Consider the following 24036-nt stretch of genomic DNA (forward strand, 5'->3'; position numbering starts at 1 on the left):
AAGCAATATTGAGAAAAGAAAACGGAACTGGAGGAATCAAATGCCCTGACTTCAGACTATACTACAAAGCTACAGTAATCAAGACAGTATGGTACTGGCACAAAAACAGAAATATAACTCAATGGCACAGGATAGAAAGCCCAGAGATAAAACCACACACCTATGACCACCTAATCTATGACGAAGGAGGCAAGAATATAGAATAAAGAGTCTCTTCAATAAGTGGTGCTGGGAAAACTGGATAACTACATGTAAAAGAATGAAGTTAGAATATTTTCTAACACCATAGACAAAAATAAACTAAAAATTGATTAAAGACCTAAATGTAAGGCTGGATACTATAAAGCTCTTAGAGGAAAACATATGGAGAACACTCTTTGACATAAATTGCAGCAATGTCTTTTTGGATTCACCACTTAGGGTAATGAAAATAAAAACAAAAATAAACCAATGGAACCTGATTAAGTGTAAAAGCTTTTGCACAGCAAAGGAAACCATAAACAAAGTGAAAAGACAACCCACAGAATGTGAGAAAAAATATCAATATTTGCAAACAAAATGACCAACAAGGGATTAATCTCCAAAATGTACAGACAGCTCATGCAGCTCAGTATTAAAAAAATGGGCAGAAGATCTAAATAGAAATTTCTCCAAAGATGGCATACAGATGGCCAAAAAGCACAAGAAAAGATGCTCAACATCACTAATTATTAGAAATGCAAATCAAAACGACAATGAGGTATCGCCTCACACCAGTCAGGATGCCCATCATCAAAAAGCCTACAAATATAAATGCTGGAGAGGGTATGGAGAAAAGGCAACCCTCCTACACTTTTGGTGGGAATGTAAATTGGTACAACCACTATGGAGAACAGTATGGAGGTTCCTTAAAACACTAAGAATAGAACTACCGTATAATCCAGCAGTCGCACTCCTGGGCATATATCCAGAGAAAAACCATCATTCTAAAAGATACATGCACCCCAATGTTCATTGCAGCACTATTTACAATAGCCAGGACATAGAAGCAACCTAAATATCCATCAACAGAGGAATGGATAAAGAAGATGTGTTACATATATACAATGGAACATTACTCAGCTGTGAAAAAATGAAATAATGCCATTTGCAGCAACATGGATGGACCTAGAGATCATCATACTAAGTGAAGTAAGTTAGAGAAAGCCAAATATCGTATGATATCACTTATATATGGAATCTAAAGAAGAAAATGATACAAATGAACTTCCTCACAAACAGAAACAGACTCAGACTTTGAAAACAAACATGGTTAACAAAGGGGAAAAGATGGGGGAGGGATAAATTAGGAGTTTTGGATTAACATTACACACTACTATATATAAAATAGATAATCAACAAGGACCTACTGTATAGCACAGGGAAGTTTACTCAGTATTCTGTAATAACCTTTATGCGAAAATAATCTGAAAAAGAATGGATATATGTATATGCATAATTAAATCACTTAGCTGTACACCTGAAACAGTACAACATTGTAAATCAACTATACTCCAATATAAAGTAAAAATTAAAAAAGAATTAATTGATATGTGAAGACCATGGAAGTTTTAGTTTCAGAGTTTCACAAAGTCGTACAATCAGTCCCATAATTCTTTTCTTCAGTGTTAATATGAGCATTAAATTTGAGCCTATTTACTTTGGAAATTCAGTGGCCCTCAAAGAGAAGCCCCAAGTGTCACACTTATCTGAGTTGTAATTTGTGAAAGAAATTTTAAAGCCAGTAAAAGAAGCAAGACTTTTTGAATAATAAATATTTCAATTCAAATCCCAGCTTGACCTTCTCTGAGTCTCTTTCTTCATTAGCTAAAAAGGGAGAATATCTACCTGTTAGGATTGAGTGCAGAACATGTGAGGTAACCAGTGGAGCTCTAGATGCTCAATAAATGATGGCTACTGTGAACTCATTCTAGCCGACTTGAAAGACAAAAAAACTCACATCCTTTCTTTAAAAAAAAAAAAAAAATCAATATTATACTACTATTTATATCATACCACAACTCCTCCTGCAACAAGCATGTACTCATTACTGATTATGTCAAGTTTCATAGTTAGTGTCAAGAATGTTTCAGTAGTAGGTAATATGCAGAATTCCTAAACTTAAGAAGAATTTGTCTAGGTTAGGAGGTAAGTGTTAAAAGATTCAGGTAACTCCTGGATATTTTAGGTGTATACTCTCAAATTGAATTTTCACATGTAAGTATCTAAAATTAATTTTAAATTCTTTAGTTTGAAAAAGTGCCAAGATTTCATTTGCACAGTTTGTTAGCATGCAATGAGTTTCCAGTTTTTGTTGGTTCATCCAAAGTGATTACATATACCCAGACAAAATGTTACCACTCAATCTCCATGGGTTAATTCGTTTTATAAACTTCAAGAGATTCAAACATTGAAGTTTTATACCAAATCCAATTGAGACTGCTTTGCTCAAGATATTATTAAACTTACATTTTTCAAAAAATTACTGTTTAAAACAGAGTATAAAGAAGCTCTATCATGTTAAGTAAATTGTAAGTTAATTTAGAACTAAAATTTGAGAGAAACAGTAATTTTTAAAGGTTTGTTCGCTCATCCAATAGCAGAGCAATACTTTGAGTGAAGGTGAAATGTAGTGCCTATCTTCTTTAGCCAAAAGAAGATAGCAAATTAATCCAATAGAGTAAAATGGATAGTAATACATGTTATCCTCATTCAAACTCATTGGTCAGCAAACAAGATACTGATTTAACCAAGAAATTATTCTGAAGCCTTGATGGATAAAAACAAGTATTAAGTTTTTCAGAGATGTGTGGATCAAGACAGTCATAATCACTCATTATTGACATTTACTGATTTATATAAAAGAATAGCAGTTATAAAATTATATCAATCTTCTCCCCAGGCTGCCTATTTTCTTCCCATTCTGTAAAAGTTTGGGAATCCTGATAACTTAGATGTTATGTAAAAAGTGACTTGCTTCTTTTTTGCTTAATACATGTTGAGATATTTATATTTTTAAATACCTTTATGAACCAATTTGGCTATTTTATTTTTAAATCAGTGTTGGCAAACTATATTCTATGTTTTTTTAATAATATACTTTAAATTCATGTGATATTTGTGGAATATGTGCATTTATAATTTAGTATAATTATTCTTAAAATACCATGCTAAATGACATTTTAAATCTATTCAGGAATTGCATGTTAGGAGACAATTTTATTAAAATGTTATAATGGTTAAATATTTTATTAAAATGTTATAAAATTTAAAAATGTGAAATAAATAAATTATATTTCTATTTTGAAAGAGGCTTATTCACTTTAACATGAACATTGTTGGTACAAGTTTTCATAAATCCTCATAGTACTATTTAAAATTTCATGTCTACCATATTTTAATTCCATTGACCAAGTTTGATGTAGGTACATCTTGTATTCTTCCGAAATTTGTCATTAAGACTGTGACATTGGTATGACAAATGATTCATATTGTAGTGTTTACTTTTTATTGCCAATCATCAGGATATATAGAAAGATAACTATGCACATGTCTCTAAACACTCTGCTTTGTAGAGATGTCACCAATAGTCATACTGTGATTTTTTTTCTTTTGAGAGTGCCACCTCTCTGTCTCTCACACCAACAGATACTGATGTAGTAACTGACACATCCTGGTAAATAATTTTGAAAATCTTCTAACCTAGAAAGAGTTCAGCATCTCAGTTCCCTGTAAAACTAATTTTGGGGTCAGACATTATATGCCATGTAATAATCCAATATACTTTAGAGATGAACATGATTTTATGTATACACACACACACACACACACAATCTTACAGCCTTCTGAAAATGAGTTCAAGTAAACCTGAAAACCTCACCATAAACTTGCTGACTGAAATCTGTTCTAACAAAGACACATTTTTTAGATACCTGAGGCACGGTGCTGCTGAATTAGATAATCCTATCATTAAATTCCAATATTATCATCTTCTCTATGAACAAGCTTTCAGGAATTACCGAGAACTTTCATAAACACTTCCAATTAAAATTTTTTACAGATTTGACTCCAACAAAAGATAATGGTTTAAAAGCTAAATTCTTTCCTTTTTCTTTACAGGCTTTGATTCTGTTTGGTTTTGTTTTCAAAAATAGAAAATGATATTTACCACCTTCCTAGTTGTTGTGTGAAGAATACAAGAAAAAAAGTTATTTGATTCTTAGGAAAGTCACAAACAACAATTGCCTACATTGTGTGGCTGAAAGTGGAATCCATATGTAGTGCCTCTGTCGGCAAAGACTTAGTAGAAGGGGCTTTATAATAAATATTCACATCTGCTGCTTTGGACACTCTAATCCGTCCTAAGGATCTTTGCTGTGTCAGGCTTTGTTCTAGATGAAGAAGCTCAATAGATATAAAGGTTGGCAAATAGGCCATATTTATCATGATTAACTTCACTTTTATAACTTTTCTCTGTTTTTGAGATATTCATGGCAATCTGCGTTATAATTCTTGATTAAATATTTGACTGTGACTTTTATGGCAATATTATTATTGAATTTTTATTATGGAATGGAAAAATTCTATTTTAACAATATATCACCTACTTAACATCTGTCAAGAAGGCATCACTGATAAAAACACTGTGCTGGATGTGGAAAAAATGACTAAAACCTCAGGCTCTGGATTCAAAGTGCTTGTGATTAAATGCTAGATCCCTCCGTATCTATGGTGTCATCTTAAGCAAGTTACTTAGCCTTTCCAGGACTCTCTTTCTTCACCTATATAATGGAGTTAATATTATTTTCTTTATCATTAGATAGTGTAAGGATTATATGAAATTATCAGTATATATGTTAGTTATACTAAATTATCAGTATATATGTTAGTTATACTAAATCTAGTATCTAACGTGTTGAAAGAGTTTAATGAATTTTAAATGGCATTACTGGAATGATAATATTATATGCCTTCTAAGTATGATTAGATAATCCCAGTGACAGTACTGAAGTCATTTATTTAACCCACATACTTATGTAGACATATTCTGTTGTTTTTACTTACCTCCAAATTCCCTGATAGTTTGCTGCTGGACTTCTTTAATAAAAAAGTATGAGTTAGAATGGGATTGCTTATATGTTTTTCACTTTAAGGAAATTATTAACTCACAAATATATAGTATAAATATTATGAGAATACTCTGTGCTGTATTTAGCTCTCTTATGACACAAAATTTTAGTTTAACAGAATTTTGAATTTTAAATTAGAGTAAAAAAACCTAAGACATCTTTGAAATGGAGGTATTTATTTTCACTTCAACTCCAAAAACAATTTGTTGCACTAATGAGTACCACAATTTTTAAAGTATAAATGTATATTATTAGTTCTAAGTAGTGACTTAGTATACTAAACAAATTTAAGTAAAATAAATTTAAGTTATAAATTACCCACTGTGTGTATATATGTATATATGTGTATGTGTATATATGTGTGTATATATATATATATATATATATCTTTGCCTTACATTTTGAATCCTATTTTTTTAACACTTTTTTTTCAGAAATAATTCACTTGAAAAAAAGAAAACTTCATTGCTTCATTGCTTTCAATCTCATCTTCTCAAAATTATTAATCCCAAATATAAGGAGACTAGCAGGGCATTTGATGACCTCTGCATATAAAGTAGATAGAGCATTTTAAAATTTTATAATCCACTCATTGGCATCTTAATTTTAACTGGAATTATTTCCTATACAGCCAGGAGTTAGTTCATATTTAATGACTGACATCTAACGTAAAATGAATCTGAATTACAGTTGAAACAAAACGGTATATTCTGTTGCTTATAAACTGTGACTGCTTGAAATAAAACTTTGATATTCATTCTCTCTCCCTCTTTCTCCCTCCCTCCCTCCCTCTCTCCCTCCTTCTCTCTGTCAGGTCAAGTTTTAGCTCAGGCGAGTGGCAATGGGGTTATCCATTTGCTGGATCTTAAATCGGGGCAGATCCACAAATTGATGGGCCACGAGAGTGAGGCTCACACGGTCGTATTTTCTCATGACGGAGAGACTCTGTTTTCTGGAGACTCCGACGGCACCATTCGAACGTGGTCTTGACGGTCAGCCTATCCCACTGCGGAGGGCATTCCCTTTAAGGCTTGAAAATGCCTTGTATAGAGAGTCCCAAACCAGTAAATATCTGGTTAAATATGCCAGCAGGTAACATTTACAATTTGCTTTAAAACATGCTTTGGACATATATTTTAGTGCTCATTACTGTTACCAATAAAAAAAAAAATAACTTTCTGCTCATTTATTTGTGTCGGGGTCTTTTTCTTACTCCTTTTGATAAGAATTTCGAGACAGAGTATCTTTGCTAGCAGTTTGGAAGAAATAGCTTTACAATGACGCCTAATGACAGACTAGATGAATTACAGGAGATTGATTTTGAATGTTACAAAACAAACTGCAGGAGAACCAGGCTACTTTTTTTTAAAAAAATCAAACCAAAACTGCAGGAAGACCTGAAGTTTAATCATGTAGCACAGGGAAAGACTTTCTGTAAGCAAAGGGTCAAGTAGAATTGGGAGCATACATTTTCACAGATTCTTTAACAATGACTACACTTTATCTGTTAATAATAATCAGAGACTGCAGATGGCTTAAGTCTAAATGCTAGGCTCTTCCAGAACTTTCATCTCTGAAGCCCATGGGAGAATGCATTAAGTATAATTACAATAAAAAATGAAAAGAAAAAAAAAACATCGTAATCTCAATGCAAGTAAGTATCTTGCACGTAAAATGCCTTTTCCCCTTCCAATTCATGCATCCACTGTATAAAGTGCGGCTGCTTAGAGAACGCTCTAGCCTGGCCCAAAGGAGCAGCTCGGATTTCGACCGAGCTCGGCTCAGAAGCCAGTTGTTGGCGCTGTCCGTGGTGCTGAGGAATTCCCAGCTGCCGGCGGAATGAGCTACAAATCAGCAGTCTGCAAACTGCTCTCAGGGATGCAGAAACCCAGCTAAAGTTGCTCCTTTCCTTCACGTCCACAGTTAGTATTTTCTGGTGTTTAAGAGGGGATTCAAGCAACATATCGTGGATGATGCTGACGGTATTGCCAGCGGAGTGGGCTCTAAGCTACAGCATGCTGTTGCTGATTTTGATCCTCAGAGCCTAGCCAAATCACCTCTACTGCCATATCAAACACTGTGTAAGTGAACTCATGTGTGGAGGAGGCGTAATCAGTCGGGAAATTTCATAGAAGGATCTGGGAAAAGGCTAAAAATAAGTTCAACATGATTCTGTTACTGGGGTCTGGATTGGAACAGGACCAGCATTGCTTCTTTCTTTGAATTCTGAAGACAGATCCAAAGCATATTTCTTATGTGTGTCTGCAGTGTTTCTCTCTGGAAGGGCGGGAGACTGCTTCTTGACTGTGTTTTGAAATGGGAGGTAGAATGGATTGCCTTTAATTCAAGCCTGAAAATGTATTCTCTGGATAATTAAAAAGAAACTGCTTTTCTAGAACATATGTGATCTTTTAGTTTGTATTGGTCAATGACCCCCACCACCACCATTTAACCTCCAGAGTGATTAGGTAAGTGTATCTCATGACATGAGTTATGTTTGTTTTTCTCAAAGAAATAGATGCAGTCGTTTAAAACCATATGTAGCAATATGGGGGGGGGGGGAAAGTTTAGCAGGGAAGTGATCCTCAGTTTAGCACTGTTTGCTTACTTATTAAAAAATCTTCAGATAAACACTTTGATTTCTCTAATGTTTCTTCTCTTAAATAAATATTAAACTGCACTAGAGTAGCTTAATTAAGAAGAATGCTCTTTAAAAAAATAACTTTCTTATACTGAAAAGAAGACCTTGTTTTCTCCATGCAGATTTTAAAATATACTTCATATAATAAAAGCATGCTTAATGTTTATATAAAGTAGGTATTACATCCCTATTTTTACCTTTAAGTTTACATTCCCCCTAACCTGACACATTAATGCCTACCTGTAGCTTACAAAGAGATCATTTTCTATGTCCTTTTGAAACAGAATGATATGTGTATTTTAGACGGCTTATCTTGCATATATTGACAGATACTACTAGAAAACTATAAGAAAGCACAATAGCTCCTTTTTCTTCTAAGATAAACTTTCTAAATATGCGGGAAATGCATGCTTTAATTGGAAAATTATGCTTTTTCAGAAGCTTGTATTATGTTTGTGGGCTCTGTAGTAATTTAAGGGAAAAAATGCTTTGTCAAAGGGAGCTTCCAGCTTCTCAAGAATTATAGGTTTGCATTTTTTTTTGTTCTGTCATGACTCACTGTTTTTGACATATCTTAAAAGAAATCCATCTCCTTTATCATTACCTACCCAAAAGGAATTCTAATATTAGAGAGCAGTTTTCTCTTAAAGGAGGTCGTGAATATACTCCCTTCCATTTTACTATTACTAGAATTTGCATATCTAACTTAAAATGCAAGTATAATAGTTCTTGAAGTTTTCTAATGCTGTCTTTATCTTATTTAAAATTACCTGCATATGTTAGACTAAAAATCGATGGTTTATCATTGCTATTATAATCTGAAAATAAACCAACAAATAACATTTATAAATGATCTGAAAATGTCCTATTTACAATTTTAGCAATATTGGCATAAAGCCAGCATCATTTAAACAGGCAAATGAACTATTTTACACTTTTCTTATCTGTTACTCCCTAAAGTCACAGTTTTCCCAAGGCTTTGTATGAGTTAGTCACTCTGATAATTTAAATAAGAGCCCACTGCCAACACTCCCCACCAAGCACTAATACTAAGTGAAGTGTACAACAGTCAATAACACCAAATTAATAAGGCATATTTTCTATGAATTGGCAACACCCTCTTATTTTTAAGAAACTTCAGTAAACAGTTACACTGGCATTTTTGTGCAAATTGCCTAAATGCAAGTATCTTTGGCATGTCAAAAAAGAGTTATGTTTTCCAGAGTGTGTAAATGTCATTTATTTTATATTGAAGTAATTAATTCGAGTAGTATTTATTACATGAATATCAGAGTCAAGTTGCTGTAAAAATAATTTACAGATACATCTTTCCTGCCCACTAGGAGCTTACTTCCTGAGTAAAATAAAGGTGTGGACAATAATACAAATAAATTTTTAACAAATCCTTTTCAATACCTGGCATTTTCTTATTTATTATTTAAAGTTTTCTTTCTTTTATTCACTGTGGAATAGTTGTGCTATTTTCCTTCTTAACTATGTTTCAAAATCCAGATTCATGTTCACTTAAACAAGTCACCTATATTGAGACCATTGTTCTCCAATTATGGGCATAAAGAAGTAGGAAGACCTTTGTAGTAGCTGCATCCAATGATAACTTACATTCAGCTGTTGGTTTCTTCCCTTTCTTTTAGAAGTAGAATGTCCTCTCACTAATCTCTTGAGTTTTCTTTCAGATGATTGTAACATATATACATTCTGTCACTCATTAGTTTAATCAGTGAATTCAAAGAGAACGTGAATTCAAATATTCTCGACTTATTTGTGACTATTAGTAAGATCACCCTTTGAGTCTCGGTAAAACCACTTCTTACAATTTAGACAAAGCTAGACCTTTGAAATTCAGAAGGTAAATTTAAGCTGAAGATTCCTAGGCGAAATGAGTCCATAAAGGACAATTTTAATGCATATATTGCCAAGGATCAACCCTCCAAACTTCATAATAAAGTGTAGATAGTTGCATGAACTTAGTCGATTTGAGGTCTTAGTAGCTTCCAAATAGATCTCAAATAAACATGTTAAGAGCATGGGTTTAAATGAATCTATATTCTCTTTATATATGTCAAATTATTCTTTTTAAATATTCATTTTTCAGCCTACCCCTCTTGTATTCTTATGGAAGGAGCTGAGTATATCTAATATTAGGAGAACATCCAGAATCCTTTGAGGAGGGGGATGGCTCTTCATATTCATGAAGCTTGCATACTTCTGTTGGCCATCCCCGGATTGGTCACCTCTGCTGCCATCAGTCATGAAGACTATCCTGCTGATGAAGGTGACCAGACTTCCAGTAATGACAATCTGATTTTTGATGACTATCGAGGGAAAGGGTGTGTGGATGACAGCGGCTTTGTATACAAGTTGGGAGAACGATTTTTCCCAGGGCATTCCAACTGTCCATGTGTCTGTGCTCTGGATGGACCTGTTTGTGACCAGCCAGAATGCCCTAAAATTCACCCAAAGTGTACTAAAGTGGAACACAATGGATGCTGTCCTGAGTGCAAAGAAGTGAAAAACTCTTGTGAATATCATGGGAAAAATTACAAAATCTTGGAGGAATTTAAGGTATGAGTTACCCTTTTGATTTATTGAATACTAACTTTTTACACTACATACTTAGATTACTACATTAAAAGTACAGTTGGAAAAACACAGTTTTAAATTTCTCTTTGATTTACAAAAATATGACTCCAGTTAGCATAAGTACCAGTGTGGTCAACAGATAGGTAATTGGTTTGTTGATCAGTATCTGTAGGGTTTCGCAATAACTTTTTCCTTCAGAAGTATTTGGAGCATGTTACCATCTTTTATTTTTGCCCTTAAACATTTCTTTGGTGTTATAACAAAATATGTTTTCTGAAGGAAACAACTTTGTTTAAAGGCTATGTGTCCATTAAGTTAATGTTTAAATTTTGTGAGTTTTTGGGTGTGTGGCTTATTAGCCTGTAGTTGGAGCCATTTAATTATAGTCTAGAATTATCTATTTAGTGTATGGAAATGCAAGTGCTACAGAGACACTTCTGAGCTGTGGTCTTTATATTAAGAATATACATTGGACTTACTTGTTGTAGAGCATGGTCCCCATTCTGTTCTCTGCTCATTAGATTTTTTTGTTTTTACTTACAGGACCCCAGAGAGAACTGAATTTTTATCATAGTCCCTTGTAAAAGGTAGTAAAAAAAAAAAAAAAAGACTAATTTTTCAGCCTCCATGGTATTTCTTAGTCTTTCTTTTATGCTTGTGTCATATTTTCAAGTAACTTGGAATTCACTTTTATCTCTTCTTGGAGTCTCTTTTCTCTAATGGCTAGTTTTAATTAGCATTTCCTACAGCCAGGTATGAACCCTTAAGGTATAAATTAATATATCAACATGTCCTGAAATGTAATGGCAGTTTGTGCCTTGGAGTTTCTGTCATACTGATGGCTTGATATAAAGATTTTCATTTCACCTAACCAAGTTCTGTGACAAGGTGCTCAGAATCTTGTAGGCAAAAGAAGATATAGCTAGTTTTCAGTGAGACTGTTTATGTTTGAGAGAAGAAATGTTCAGTTATTAGAACTGACCCAACTTCCTTCTTTAAAAGAAGCAAATGGTGGAAGAAGTCAATACATGGAAAAAGGTTTTAACTGATCATGATCAGAGTACTTCCTGTGTATTGGCAATTCATTGCATTTGGTCTATTCCAAGTTATGGGCTCAAACCAGTTCTAATTTACCCAAGGAACCCATTTATTTTAACTAGATGCCTCAGGACACAAGAGAAATTTTAATGATAATTATCATATTCAACTTTCTTACACATAAGTGTTATTCTAGACTTTTTTTTCACATATTATGATACTTTGTTCCACAATATTGAGAAGAGGCTTGAGAGTCTAGTAAAATTACCATTATTGACATCAAATAATAGTTGAGTATCATATTTATTAATGCCTTTCTGGTCTTTACCATATTGGACACATCTTGATATTAGCTACTTTTACTCTTAGGATAACAAAAGTAAATGCGAATACTCAACACGTGATTGACTCTAGATGTGGTTCTAGAATCATGTCACTCGCCTCTAACATGCATATTTATCTAGAGCAGAATGCAAAAAGACATTTTAAGATAGCCTAGCCCAAGCAAAAAGTACTCCAGATAAAATGTGAGATTATTACATATTGATTACCAAATTATATAAAAGAAAAGATACTGTTTTTTTAACTTAGCTCACCACTTAAAATGCTGTAGTTTTCCCTGTTTTTATTAGATTTGATTTTATTTCAAAGGTAATAATTATTTTACCATGTCAAACAATAAAGACATATCAAGTTAGTAATTCCTTTACTCCAACTATCTGTCCCTGCTATAGTTAATATTTAATCCATTGATATGTACAACTTTTTCCCTGACTTTCAATATCATTGATTTTAAATCAATGTGATTTAAAAAAAGAAAACAGATGCCACTTTTTCTCAAGGACTTAGTTTCAAGAACTATAGAGATAATTAATAAGAATGAAAAACTGAGACCAAGAAAGTTTGTTACCTGTCCAAAATTGTCAAGTTATTTAACCTATTTCTAAATACATTCAAACAAGAAAGCCTATATCAAAGCACTTTGGCTCTAGAGTCAGAAAGATCTGGATTCATATCCCAAATTCATCATTTAGATGTAAGATTTTGGAAGAGTCCTTAAACTTTTGGAGCCACAGTAGCATTCGCTACAAAATGGCCATCATGATCATTACTTCTGATGGGAGGAGATGTTGGAAAGATTTTGTGAGATAATTTATATGAAGTTAGCAGTCTTGTGATGACTGATACACAATAGATATTGAACAAATGGTTGTTTCACTCCTTCTAAACTGATGTCCAGGGATTTACTCTAAATTCTCCATTCCTCCATGTCTTCACCTACGGTTTTATGACGGAAGCTCGATTTTAAAAGTCACTCAAGTGAAAGAATTCCAACACCTTTTAAAAAATGTTCTAGTTATCTATGTGACCTATGTACCCCTAAGTAAATATCAGCCATCTGATTCTCTTCTAATTTAATTTCTTGTCTCTTGTAAGCTGATCTTTAAAGCTGTATGCAACTTTCACATAATAATCTTGGCATGTTATTAAGAAGGTTGTATTACAAGATATTTTTACATGTTATATATTCATCCAACAAGCATTTATTGGGCTTTTTGATATATAAGATACTGTAGATGTACTGTACATACATTAGAAAGTAAGGTATCTAGAAGGCAAAATCTCCACCCACAAGGAAGGCATGAACAACGTGTAGAGAGAAGTGGGGAAAAGGAAGTCTAAAGTATGTGATTGTGAAGGTCAACACCAAGGGATTGTGGTGCCAGAAGCTTATCAACATGGTGTGAGATTTGGTCAGACAAACTTTTTCTTCAGGATGGTCACAGATGAGCCTGTTCTTAAAAAATTAAAATTTATCCAGGGAGATTAAAGTTCCAAAGAGGAAACTGCTTGAGCAAAATCAGAGATTGGGATGAATAAAATCTGCAAGGAGAGGAGGGAGATGAGAATAAGAGGAAGCTGGATCTTACTAAAATGCCATTATAAGGAGAGAGAGGTAAATTTGCATAGCATTTTTGGAACATGGAAAGAGGAACTTGAGTACTGGGCCAAAATATTTAGATTCAGTCTGAAGAATAACAAGGGACAAAATACAGGTTGTTATACATAGAGATGACCTAGTTAAATATGTTTTTTAAGCAAGATGACTTTATAACCAAGTATATAACTGAATAGAGGTGAACAGATATTAATGGCTGGGGAGGTGGGACTGTTTCAGTAAACAAAGAATGAGATGACCAGCATGCAAAGGACAAAAACATTCAGAGCCGTCTTGAGGATAAAAATCTAAATTCCCTAGTATAGCCTAGATTCTACTCATCAACCTCTCCAAGTATCTCAAACTCTCAGTGACTTCTCTTCTCTGTGTGCTTGAACATGCTGTCCCATACTTTTTCACCATTTATACACACCTGTGTAAGTCTTACAAGACTGCTTCAGAATTCCATTTAAATCTCATCTCAACTGCAAAGCCCTCTGTTGACTGTCCTACTTCTGTATCCTGGGCTGCATCTCACACCATTATAACAAGAACAATAATCTTAGCCAGACACTATTAGGCTGTTATATGTATTATAGCACATTTCATAATAACACTATGAGGTTACACTTTTCTTAGCACTGTTTTACAGACAAGAAAACTGAAGCACCAAAGTGTAAGCAGCTTGCCCAACACCATATCTAAAGTAGAAGAACTAGGATTCAAACCCAGGCATCCTGGCTTTACAATATAAACTCTTCACCACCTTTACCACCTCTGTCACACTGCAATAATATAAAGTGAAAGGACCTGTCTCTCCCACTGGACAGTGAACCCTTTGAGGCTAGGGACGGTGTTTTCTTTTTTCTCCTCTGTTCCCAACCCCAGCCCCATATAAACCACATAACAGGCATTTAATATACTTCGGTGAACAAAATGAGTCAGGTTATAACTGAACACATAGAATAAAAAGAGTTCCTTTAAAATGCCTTAATTTCTGTTTATGTGTTGACCTCTCCATTTTAATTAGAGAATCATTCAAGCTTCAGGTAAAGAGTGCTTTTTGGACCCCTAAAGATGACACGCATTGTTCATAAAGCACATATTTCCATACTGCTTCTACTTTCTACTCCTTCACCCTATACCTTCCTAACTGATACTCATCTTGGATTGCATCTCCATCCCAAGTGTTGTAATGACCATCCAGTGTTTTAGTTGTGTGGTCTCACTCTATACAGTTACAAAAACATACTGAAGTCCCTACTTTAGTCTTTTCTGATCACTAAATTTAAATGTAAAACACTATGTTGTACACCTGAAACATAACATTGTACATCAACTATACCTCAGTAAAAATTAAACATTTAATGTGGTTTAAAAAAATTGATATACATTTGTCACCTGATGGAAAAAATAATGTTATTTATAAACATTGGGGTTTTTTCAACACTTATTGATGCAAGCTTTGAAAATGGATTTCTCTCTACCCTTTTTGAAAACTCTAAATTTTCCAGTGTTCTGGTAATATTGTATTAAGTTAAAGGTCATTGTATAGTAGGTTTTCTCATCTTTCTTTTATGTGTACTCAGGCAAAATGACACTGGAACCTACTTTTTGAGAAATAAGAAGTATAAATAATAAATTACAATAGCATTTCCTACAGAAAAACTTGATTGGAAATGTAGGTTCTATCAGCTTTGGCTCTGTGATAACTATCTCATGCTGAATTTCTTAAATGGAGAAATAATTTCTTTCTTTGCTCAGTATTTTTATAACTCTCACTCAGCTAGAATTAGCCATTTTGGATCTTTGTATACTTTAAAACTTGTACTGTTTTAGTTTTATTTCAGACACTGACAGTTGATCAGGTTTCTGGTTTTTATTTTTAATAGGTTCAGTGTGATTATTTTCTCATTTTGCACATTTTGTAGATATGGTATTGCTTTTTTAAAAGAAAAACATGTTTTCATGCTGTGGTAAGGTGCCTAGTTTTTGCCCTGAATTTTGGATTTAACATTTAAATCTTGAGGAAAGCAGCAAAGAGGACAGAAAATTAATCAGAGTATTCTGCCAAATCATCACACCCATAAAAAATGTCAATGCCAGCTAAGGTTTAGAACTAACTTGCTCTTCAATGGGTACATTCATAGGAAGACAGGTTTCCCAACTTTCTCATTAATCTATGCCCCCATCAATGTCCAATTAACATTAATGGACATTAAATGTAACATTAAATCTGTAAAAGTGAGTAGAAAGGATTTTTGAATTTAGGACTGGGAGGGTTTTTTTCTTTTTCATGTCTGTTTGTTTTAATACAGAGAAAGAATGGAAAGTAACACATTCTAGGAACTGATAACCAAATATGTGAAAGAACAGGAAAAAATGGGGGGCTGTAAAGAAATCTCAATTGAGGGGACTAATAGTTAACACTTTGCAGAAATACAACTTCTTGTACCCCACCCACTCATCTGCCATGGCACCAGTTTCTATGAGAGGCACAGAAACGAAGATGTTTGTACCAGACAGAGAGGTACAGAATGCATCTTTCCAGAGGTATGAAGCTTGTATGTATGTATGTATTTTAATGCCACCAAATGGAATCAAATGTGTTATGTCCTGCTGAAATATGAGAGGCAAGGCAGTGAAAGTTTCATCCTAACAAATGGAAGAAGTTTTTTGTTTTTTATTTTTATTTTTTGACCCTCTGTATTTATTTTAATAACAGAGAAATGGGTGAATTTTAAGAATATGGGTGGGATTTTTAAAGATATTTTTCCCAAGAGAGGATATACAAGTTCTCAACAAATGATTAATGAAACAAACAGGGGCATTTGTAAAATTTCATCCAAAGAAAGTCCTAGAAAACATCATAATTTCATACAACAAAGATAATTAAGGTCTTTGTTGGGAGATTGAAAAGACTAATTCCACAATCACTGACTCTGCAAAATGCAGTTTTTGTTTCGCGGAACATGCTGTAGTTTTTAATATTGAAACTGCCTTTGAGTGAATTCAAGAATGGCTTCTCCTTTCAAGTAACTACAAAATAACAGAGATTAAGTAATCTTAATCAGTAATGCCGGTTGCTCCTCTGAAGCTCAGCCCTCAGCCTGTACAACAAACAAGCTCAAAGTGGATAATTCTCAATGGGGAACGTCCATCTTTGTAAATAACTAGGGAGCCTCTGCTCAATTTGTATAATGTGTGACCAGTTTCAAAGATTAGAAGTCAGTTTTGTTAAAACTTTATAAAGTTCCTCAACCTTTCTTTCTTTTTATAGTGTGCTCACTTGACATGTTTTAATTCTACAAAACTACATTAAATCTAGAAAATAGACCAGATTTTTGAAATAATTTTTCAAAAGCCTCGATGAGAACTGGAAATGACCCTCAACACTTTTCAAAATGAGGGATTAGAATTGGAGGAATAAATGGCTTCCAAGTTAACCCCTGAAGGGATGAAGTAGTCTGAAAAAGTCACTTGCTTTACATTTTAAGAGACTTGATGGTCAGCTGGCCCTTTGATTAGTTATATAGACTCACCCACTGATTTTTATCGCTGTCCTTCATATGGCAAGATGCTGCCGTTAATGGTGATAACTGGGTGATAAGCATGACTACAGAGGTTTGTGTATGGGCTTCTGTTCCCTGGGCACACCAGGAGATTGGTGTTTGATCTGCGGCCACATCTGAGATTTGCGGAGCTTATCTGAGGTAGTGACTACCTCAGACTTGAAGTCAGTCATGAGCTGTGTGTAGACTTTGCTGTCCATTCCTTACCGACTCTCCAGTACTGTGAGAAGATGAAGCTGAAAAGAGAGTGACCTGGTAGTCTCCCCTCCAAACTTTCCAACTGTACAAGATTCTGAATATGTCAGAAATGTACTTATTTTTCATTGTGGTTTTACTCAACAAAACACAGAATTAGTCAATGGTGTGATACCAACAAGCATGTTTTTTTCTGTCTCTTATATCTTATTTCATAAATTAGGTCTACATATTTTATGCAGTTTGTGTATTAATCTATAATCTATACAGTCTAAATTGAAATTGCTCATACATGCGTTGTATGTTTATGTGTGTGAAATCTGAGGCAGCTGGGAAATGTTCTCACTTTCAGAAAATCTTTTTCTGCTCCTCCTTATTCTCCCTGACAATATTTTTGTTTTGTTTTGTTTTCCTATAGCTTGACTTATATATCAGGCAGTGTGTTTTATGAAAGACAGCACAAGAAAAAACTCTTGGTCTATTTTTTAGTTGTATTTTGCCAAGCTTTCGAGGAAGAGCTTGAAACAAATAACTAGAGGTGATCTGAAGTGATCAGTGGGTTTGCTTATCCAGGTGATCATTCTCAAGCCAGTCCCCAATTAATAATGACTAAAGGCTTATTTTAGAGTCTGTACTTTGGACTCTTAATCACCACTTATTAGCATCAGTAATCAGTAACAGTCTCACACATCACCAGTGTTGATTTCCTTGCTTCCAGCCTGCCATACAGCACATCACAATAAAGCCATCTTTGCAAGAATTTAATGACACCACGAAAAGAGTGAATAAAGTACCAAAGTGACAAAAACATTCAGTTATGTCCTGAAAAAGCTTTTAGATGATATTATTTTATGACTGTATAAATCTGTTTAAAGTCGATACAAATCCACTGAACACAACTCTTAATTTCCTCCCTATTATGTCATGAGACCATGAACAAAACTCAAATAATTTTAATCCTTCTATCTATAGGATGGCTACAATAATGTCATCATATGTCTTCTGAAGAATTAATACTATTGGGAATTTGAAAATTAAAGTATTGCATATCAATTTATAATTAACAATTCTGACTGCTCACAAGTTTTTTTTTTTAATTAAACATTACTTGGTTGGGATTTTGAAATCATTTTGTTTTAATATTGACCCTGGGCTATGATTGTTATTTGTTGGCATGGGATTGGATTTCTAGTATCTGAGTTTATACAAGTTCTATTTATAAAAGGCAAGCATTATGGGTTGTTGTTTTTTTAAAATCTAAGTCCTTCCTACTCTTAAGAGCTGACAACAGAATTTTGCATATGGAAAAAGACTTTGAACTTATTTTACAGATGATAAAACAAAGACCAACAGAAACTTAGTAAAAACACCACAATGGCTGGCATAGCTTAGTATTTGCAAAGGCAATATAAATATATTTCTTTCCTGTGGTCTTTTATCTACATCTTAAGCCTTCAGGTTTAATGCTCACTTGCATCTTCCTTTCCAATAAATACATTGGATGCAAACATTTATTTCATCCAATTGTCTATAGAAATGTGATATCAGGACCTAGCTCCATGACAACCCAGAGTTACAAGTAGACAAGAACAATAAAATATTGCCATATCTAAAATCTGTCTTTGACACAGGTAGAGGACAATTTGCAAAAGGAGCCTAAGTTTACAAAGGCTCTAATAAAAGGAGGATCTTTTGTCTAAAAATGAAAAATTCTGTAATTAAACCAAACAATATAGGCCAAAATAAAATTATAATATATTAAACACTACCTATTTATTTTCACGGAGACTATACTAGGAAGTAACAAAGGAACTAAATTAGCTGCTCTTGCCATATAGTTGATTTTAGGAACCGAGGACCTGTGTTCTTGATATTTTTCACTCTGCAAACTCCCACCTCTCACTACATGACAGGAATGGAGTATGAAAAATGGATGGAGTGTACAAAAATCTCTAGTTGCATGGCATTAGAACAAAGGGATATCCCTAAACTGGCATATGATCAGTATCATCTAAGGCAAGAATGCTGCAAAAATTCACATCCCTTGACCTCTCTCTCTTCATTGCCAACAATGCCAACTGAAATGATTTAAATTTATATTTTTCTAAAGTTTCCCAGATTATTCTAATGATCAGCTGGAATTTTAGTAAGGATTTTTTTTTTCATGATCGAGTAAATTTGAGAAATGATGCATCCTTTACTATCTCTTGGAAATGTGCAGTGCTTGAATGTATATATTAATATATACTAACAGTGCTTGAACATTTTTTAAAGCTTTGAGAGTCAGTATGTACACAGTTCAACAGCTAAGAGCTCAACAGTATGGTGAAAACTGTATTTTACAGTAGGTTCTACCACTTACCAGCTAAATGACCTAGGCACACATTACTTTACCTCTTATGCCTTAGTGCAAACATCTCTAAATTAGAGATAATAGTAAAAACTACTTGGAACACAATAAGGGATTCATAAAAGTTATCTGACATTTTTACTACTATTACTACTTATCTATTTAAGTCCAGTATTTCACAGATTTATGTGACAGAATACTTTTTCTCTGAACATCTATTAACATCTTAAAATTCATAAGCGTTCAATGAAACAGTTTAAGAAGTATTTTGTTAATGACCAAGATCATCCTTTATTCCTTTATCTGACTCTGATGGGCAGTTAATTTTATCGATAAAAATCTATGTATCTAAGCTTATCTTTTATTGCCTGGTCCTTTTTAAAGTTTCCAAAATTGTAGTTAATGTGGTTATTTATGGTAATTTATTAATTTGTGTTACATAAAACAATTTAAATGGACAATGACTTATTCAAAATAATAATGATGATGCCAGTTACATATAACCAAAAATCTAAGACAAGGATCAGCACACTACAATCCATTAGCCAAATTCAGCTCACCACCTGTTTTTATAAATACAGTTTTATTGGAAAATAGCAATGGTTATTCATTATGTATTGTGCATAGTGACTTTCAGGCTGCAATCCAGCCCTGAGTAGTTGCTCCAGAGATTATATGACCCAAAGAGGTCAAAAATATTTACTGTCTGGTTTTCTGTAGAAAAAGTTTGCCAACTTCTGATCTAGAATCAAATTCTTCTTCTTCCCTTTCTACTTCCCTCAAATTGTACTTTCATGTAACCCGCATTCTTCAAAGTTACAAATTCTTTGGGTACTGTTAGGTATAGGTTTTACTTCATTTGTAGGTGGTCTCGGGGATGTCTTTCCACGTGTGTAAATCTTCAAAGGCATCTAAATTTGCCTATTTTAAAAGTATTATACATACTTAACAGCAGACACATTGTCTCTGCACATTTGTCTCCAAGGAGTACGGCTTTGCACTTTGCATTGATGTATAATAATTTAATAACTTTCCACTTACTCGGATGGAAATAGACAAGCAAAGATGACATTCTTGGATGAAACAGATAAGCAAAGATGGTAAAAATGTCTTATATTTTGATATCCTATCTGCTCTCCTTTGACAGTGTGACAAGTAGGTATTTTTCATTTAGTGCACTATAATAGATATATTTCTTATTATATTAATAAATGAAAATATGTATATTGTCTGCTCACTTATTAAGTTCACTATCATCTTTTCAAGTCAACTTATATAATCCATGGTTGGATTCCATTAGATGTCCTAAATGTCTCTGACATGTAGAGAGGTGATAGGTCTTGGAGGGGTGTACAAAAATGTATAAGACCCTCAAGGTATGCCTAGTCTATCAAAATGAATAACACAGGTACCACTAATAGCAGAAGGCGTGGGCTGATTGCTCTAGGAATTCATATGAAGAAAGAAAGAATTCAGTCTGAAGAGCTTAGGAAGATCCAAAGAGTGAGGATTTCAGTGCACTGAAAACATTTTAGACAAAAGAGGAAAATTGGCAAAAGTCAATGGAAAGCGTGTTCAGAGAAAAGTGAGTTAACCCAAGTGGCCAGAGCAGAGGGTATAGGGAAGATAAAAAGTGAGAGAGAAGAGAGAGAAGAGAGTGTGGCACCCGCTCACAGTGTGGATGCCAGGTTCAGGAGCTTGGGGCAAAGCCTGGACCAAGTGGAAAATTACCAAATGGCTTGAGTCAGGGAAGTGACACAATCGGATGTGTGCCTGAGGGAAATACAAATAACTGTTGACAATTTTATGAAATATTTTGCATCTTTGTTCCTTCATGGAATGATTTAGTTCTAAGATATTTTTATTCTCATTTTATAAACAGGAAGGGAGGCTTCTGACTCTAATTCTAACGCTCCATTACATCTGCCCAGATTCCATGAGTATACTATGGACATTATGAAAGAAATGTGACAGAGATGGCTTATTTTTCACTTGAGTGTGCACATCCTATATTCTGGAATACCTGTTCAATTATAACTCCGAAATATTTCATGTTAAGTCTCATATCTTTCTGACAGAAATGTAGTACACTGCTAACATGAGGGAAATTCTTTGCCTGCTCCACGTTTTACATGGCTCAATTGGCTTCACTTAAAAAACTCCCATGGCAATAAAGAAGGGTGCATCTAAGATGCATTACTATTTATTTTTAAAAAAGAACAACAACAAAAAACCCCCCTACATTCTGAATGCAGTAAGGATTGACCAGGAATATTTTTGCAAATTTAGTTATTGTTTTCATTTTAAATTTCTGCATCAGGAAAACACAAATTAAAAGCAACAACAAAGAAAATGTGGGCCTTGAAAGTGCTTTTTTGCGGCCTTAGAAATACCACGGTCATTGTAGAAACTCCCAGTGGTTACCAGATTAAGTCCTATTTCTGTATGAGGAGAGGACAGCCCAGCTCCCTGAAACTCCACTTATTTTCACTGTATGTTAAATAGGACAGAGAAAAAATTAAAATTGTTCAGTCTAACTTTAATTTTTTTCCAACATTAAAAATAAAAGTCTGCTAAAATAGCAAACCTTTGACTGCGGAGATTTAGAAAACTTCCTTAGGGAGAAAAAGGACAATCACAGAGAATTTTTCTTTTGTTAATGAGACTCTAGGCCTTTCACATTGAAACTAGAAGATACTTTAATCAGGACTCCAAAAAATGTGAGCTCAAGTTACCCTGTTGCAAATCTGTTTTTGGCAAGACTCTGATTAAAGATTGAAGTTTCATTGCTGTAAATAAGAATCTAATTATCAAAAAAATGTTGTCCAATGTCATTCTTAGTCTAAACACAATCTGAGTGCAAACATTGCTACATTTTAGAGATGCAACACAGATTGCTCTCAAAACTAAAATATATATTCTTTACAAATTTAATATCTCAAATAATTCATATTGGAAATGATTATGTGATAATGTAATAAAAATAATTTATGATCAATATACTTTTTGACTAATACACAGACACTGAAAATGAACAAAGGGAAATTAAAATTTAAAAAAAAACTGGTCAAGTTGAAAGCTATGATAACAATGACAGTCATTTACCCAAATGCTGCATAATTTACAAGCTCCTTCAAATATTACATTATTTCCTTTTTGTCTCATAAGAATCCAATGAGGAAAATTAGAGCTCTCTTAATATTATGTTATTATTAACTCCATCTTACAAATAAGAAAACCCAGTGTCAAGTGGGTTTAAATAACCTGTCCAAGGTAATACAACAGTGTTTGATGGCAGGACTTGAGCTCCAAATGTGCCTACTCCACATTATCCAATAGCTGAATTCCATTGGTCCGTAGCACTAACAGTTTTTATACACGGCTACAAAGTTTTGACTGCTTCTGCTTTACTTGCACAAAAGATACACACTAAAGTCAGAAAGGTTATCAAGAAATTACTCAAGATTTTTTCAATTACAATATTCCTTCATATTATTGCCCATAAGCCATCCCAATATATTTTTGTGGAAGAAGGTGTAAGCTAAGAATTAAGCATCAAATAGTGTAGTATAAAATACAGTAGGAAATTGCAGTTTGGACTTAAAAGAAAATATTTTAATATTAGCAATTATAAAGCACTTTATTTTTAATTACTCTCTTTATAACATGGAAAAGAATATTACTAGTAAATGGAAAATGAAGAAAAGATTTGTTAAGTAATAATCTGATCGGCATTCCCAATACAAATAGATTTTTGTATAGGAGTGCCTATAACTCCCATCCCGCAGACCCTGAAAAACCGTGAATTCAGTATCATCCATGCAAGGCTAGAAGGCTAGAGTTTATGGCCCTCTCTGTTATCACCTTCGCTCAGTGTTTCCTGTAGAATAGAACTGATCGTATTTGTCTCTTACGTGAACTTTCACATTGTAGAATTCTCACGGTGATGTATTCTCCCCCACCCACACATGACCTTATTTTAATGCTGTTGTAGATGATAGGCTTTTAACTGATATCAACAGTCTGTCCTTCACAGTGTCAACAGGAAAGTTTGTTGTTTTGTTTTGTTTGTTTTGTTTTTTTGTTTTTTCTGCGGTACGTGGGCCTCTCACTGTTGTGGCCTCTCCTGTTGCGGAGCACAGGCTCTGGACGCGCAGGCTCAGCGGCCATGGCTCACGGGCCCAGCCGCTCCGCGGCATGTGGGATCTTCCCGGACCGGGGCACGAACCCGTGTGCCCTGCATCGGCAGGCGGACTCTCATCCACTGCGCCACCAGGGAAGCCCCAGGAAAGTTTTGAAGTTATGCAGTTGCTCACTTTTCCCTTGTTGCATACATGGGTAATAAATGGAACATCCTTAGCATGGAGACATACAGGCTGTACTTGAAATATTCAGTTATCTGTCAAAGATCTTCGTGCTAAAAGCAATTATCAATCCAGAGTATCAGCGAAGAACTACAGACTGCTGCTTTTCTAGGCTATTTCACAAGTATATGTGTGATATCAATACTTTAACAAAATCTTTATCTTTAATCTGCTAGCCTCTGTCTACAC

The 24036-nt window shown here is 34.1% G+C and overlaps 2 protein-coding genes across 4 annotated transcripts in view; both read left to right on the forward strand.

Annotated features, from left to right (window-relative positions):
- The window catches only part of SPAG16 (sperm associated antigen 16), an 860968-nt gene extending 854637 nt beyond the window's left edge, over positions 1-6331 (forward strand). The window contains exon 15 of one of the 2 annotated variants that reach the window (XM_067027549.1): positions 5962-6331. In XM_067027549.1, the coding sequence (XP_066883650.1) occupies positions 5962-6137 (176 nt within the window). In that variant the 3' untranslated portion in view covers positions 6138-6331. The remainder of the gene's footprint in view (positions 1-5961) is intronic. The other variant, XM_059052920.2, reaches the window with a different exon arrangement.
- A 672-nt stretch (positions 6332-7003) lies between these two features.
- Positions 7004-24036, forward strand: part of VWC2L (von Willebrand factor C domain containing 2 like) — a 161640-nt gene continuing 144607 nt past the window's right edge. Inside the window, exons 1-2 of one of the 2 annotated variants that reach the window (XM_059052922.2) lie at positions 7004-7615; positions 9902-10371. In XM_059052922.2, coding sequence (XP_058908905.1) covers positions 9982-10371 — 390 coding nt within the window. In that variant the 5' untranslated portion in view covers positions 7004-7615; positions 9902-9981. The remainder of the gene's footprint in view (positions 7616-9901; positions 10372-24036) is intronic. The other variant, XM_067027551.1, reaches the window with a different exon arrangement.

The sequence above is a fragment of the Kogia breviceps genome, chromosome 2, assembly GCF_026419965.1.
Source record: "Kogia breviceps isolate mKogBre1 chromosome 2, mKogBre1 haplotype 1, whole genome shotgun sequence".
Lineage (NCBI taxonomy): Eukaryota > Metazoa > Chordata > Mammalia > Artiodactyla > Physeteridae > Kogia > Kogia breviceps.